Genomic DNA, 2,728 nt, shown 5'->3' on the forward strand with positions numbered 1-2,728 from the left:
GAGAGTCCTATTTTGTTGGCAGTATTTCTCCACAGGGACTAGACAAGCTGTGTGTGTGCATTTGCACATCTGTGTCAGCAATGAGTGCTCTATCTTTCTCTCGCTCACACACACACACCCCTATACATACATATAGAGTATACATGGCCCATGTCTAGATTTCAGTACATCACCGTGGCAACAAGCTCATTATGATGTCACAATAAATGAGGGTAGTGATGCAGAACTGCAAAACTGTACAACTTGAAAGTTGGTCATTTCTGTTGAGTTCAATGAACGAAAACACTCAGAAAACGATGGAGCAGCGCTCTAAACATACAGGTCAGTCCATACACTCCTGCTGAAGTTTTACTTATTAGAGCTGCTTTTGTTTGAAGGCCACTTTTGAATCTGAACTTTAGTGAAGGGACAAAAATGCTCTTTACTTAGCAACATTGTTTATGGACACTAGTGCAGTTTTAGCACATTTAAACAGCACTTTACCGTAAGAAAATAGTATATCAATGTTATGTCCCTGTCTAGTATTACCATTAGCAGAAATATACACAGCTCACGGTCTATGAAATTCCATTAAAAATACAAATCATCCTGTACACAGATGGTGGTGGAAGAAAAAGGAAAAGGACAGAGGTGGAATTCAGCCGCAGTGTTCTGGTAGGAACGAGTCCAGTTCCTGATACTGAAGCCTCTACCAGGAAGAAGAGGAAAGGGACCGTAAACCGTCCCACCAAGCCAGGTCAGTACATTGGTCAGACCTGAAGAAGGTCTTGTGTATATAAGTAAACCTTTAATTATCCAAGTTTACATGATGTAAATTCCACTGCCCCCTGCACAGCAGGTGATGTTAATAGATAAACTCATGATAAAAGATCTAAAGAGAGCTAATATTCATGTTCACCACTATTTTCCACAGATACCTTTGATGATTTATATATTTTTGGAAGGAAACTGGGCGAAGGAAGCTTTGGAACAGTCTTCGCGGGAACACGTCTCTCCGATCTCCTACAGGTTGTTACCTCAGTCTCTCCATAACTTCATTATCTCCTCTATTGTCTTTTCAGTCCCCATAATCCAAATACCTTGTATTATCCTTGTGTGCAGGTGGCCATTAAATTTGTCCCAAAACAGGAAGGTGATCTATACGTCCAAAGTGTAAGTGTACCTAGAACCCAGTTTTACCTTCAAAACCTGTCCATAAAGCATACTAGTAGTAACACAGAACTGGATTTCACATGATCAGTTCTCATTATCTGATCTCACGTTTTCCTGCAGCCTGATGACTCCAAGTCCGTCCCTGCTGAAGTGGCTCTCATGCAGACGTTGAGTGAGCCACCCGTTAGCAATATTATAAAGCTCATCGACTGGTTTGATGAGCCTGAGCGCTACATTTTAATCCTTGAGCGTCCTCACCCCTGCATGGACTTGGATGCCTTCATTGACAACTTCGGAGGTTCCATCACTGAAGACATGGCCAGAAACTTAATGGTCCAGGCAGTTGGGGCGGCAAAAAAATGCCACAAGCGAGGTGTCCTGCACCGGGATATCAAAACAGAGAACTTCCTCATCAACACGGACACCTCAGAGCTAAAGCTCATTGATTTTGGCTGTGGTGACTGGGTCAGGAAGGCTGGACATACTGATTATGCAGGTATATTTGAGTTTAGGGCACTGAAATCACTACAAAATTCACATATTGCTTACAAAATGAGGATCCTCAGAGGAGCCTGATGTCCCATAGCCACTTGAGCTGTTAAATGAAGATAGAAATGAAGATCTGTGCTCAGCTCTCCTTATTTCTCTTCCTCTGTTATGTTCTCAGGCACCTTGGAATACTGGCCTCCAGAATTCCTCCTAAAGCGGAGGTACCACGCCAGGCCTGCAACAGTGTGGTCGTTAGGAGTCCTTCTGTTCAGGATGGTATGTGGATTCCTGCCCTTTAGAAACGGCCTGGATATCCTCGAGGGACCTCTGTGCTTTGAGGACGGCCTATCCAGTGGTAAGATAAATGGGAGCATCTTGGTAAACAAGAAGAAAACAGACACATATCTAAGTGGAAGAGACAGAAATCAGAAACTAGATCTGTAGTTGGGAGAATATGCAGAACTAAAGCTGAAGGATCGCAGTACATACCAGGTGTCCCCAAATGTAGAAGTTCAGATCTGTGTATATAGCATGGTAGTCTTTTTGAAATGTAGAGATCATTAAAAGAAAAGAAAAGCTAAATGTCATGCTGAAGCATCTTTCTCTCATCCAATCCCATCACTCTACACAGAATGCTGCAATCTGATTAGCTGGTGCCTGCAGTACAAACCATCCAGGAGGCCTACTTTTCAGCAGATCTTGCAGCACAGTTGGTTCCAATGCAGCGAGTCAGCCTAGGATCAGGTTAGCCAGGGAGAAAAGGAAGTTAATGCTAAGAGAAAAAGCAGTACAAGATAAAATATGTCTTTTGGTAATAGAGAGGAGCTGATAGTGTGATATTAGTACATGCTCCTAACTTTCTAGAAATATGAATTAACATGAAATAATCTCAGTATTGCAAATCTTAAGGAGTGCATCTGTATCTAATGCATATTGTTTGGTTTGTGTTTCAGGCTGTGGAAAGAGAATCCTGTGGTGGCCTGCTGAGACAGATCACAACAACATTAGGGGATAACACAAATGTGGCACAGTCTGTGACTCATTGAGTGAACAAGCTACTGTGAGGTGTAGGGATTAGTATAGAAGT

General features: G+C 42.4%; 1 protein-coding gene across 1 annotated transcript; it reads left to right on the forward strand.

Moving 5' to 3' along the window:
• The first annotated feature begins 296 nt into the window (after positions 1 to 296).
• LOC140556611 (serine/threonine-protein kinase pim-1-like) lies at positions 297 to 2,379 on the forward strand. The gene is made up of 7 exons (XM_072680691.1): positions 297 to 321; positions 599 to 736; positions 914 to 1,008; positions 1,102 to 1,158; positions 1,273 to 1,648; positions 1,820 to 1,996; positions 2,273 to 2,379. Exons 1-7 carry the CDS (start codon positions 297 to 299, stop codon positions 2,377 to 2,379), a joined length of 975 nt encoding a protein of 324 aa, XP_072536792.1.
• Positions 2,380 to 2,728: the final 349 nt, after the last annotated feature.

The sequence above is a fragment of the Salminus brasiliensis genome, chromosome 5 (assembly GCF_030463535.1).
Source record: "Salminus brasiliensis chromosome 5, fSalBra1.hap2, whole genome shotgun sequence".
Lineage (NCBI taxonomy): Eukaryota > Metazoa > Chordata > Actinopteri > Characiformes > Bryconidae > Salminus > Salminus brasiliensis.

Bases quoted from the DNA above. Each gene is read 5' to 3' on its own strand.
- LOC140556611 (XM_072680691.1), top strand. From the start codon at position 297: ATGGAGCAGCGCTCTAAACATACAG. The intron at 737-913 runs GTCAGTACATTG...TATTTTCCACAG, and splicing joins AAACCGTCCCACCAAGCCAG to ATACCTTTGATGATTTATAT. The intron at 1,997-2,272 runs GTAAGATAAATG...CACTCTACACAG, and splicing joins TGAGGACGGCCTATCCAGTG to AATGCTGCAATCTGATTAGC.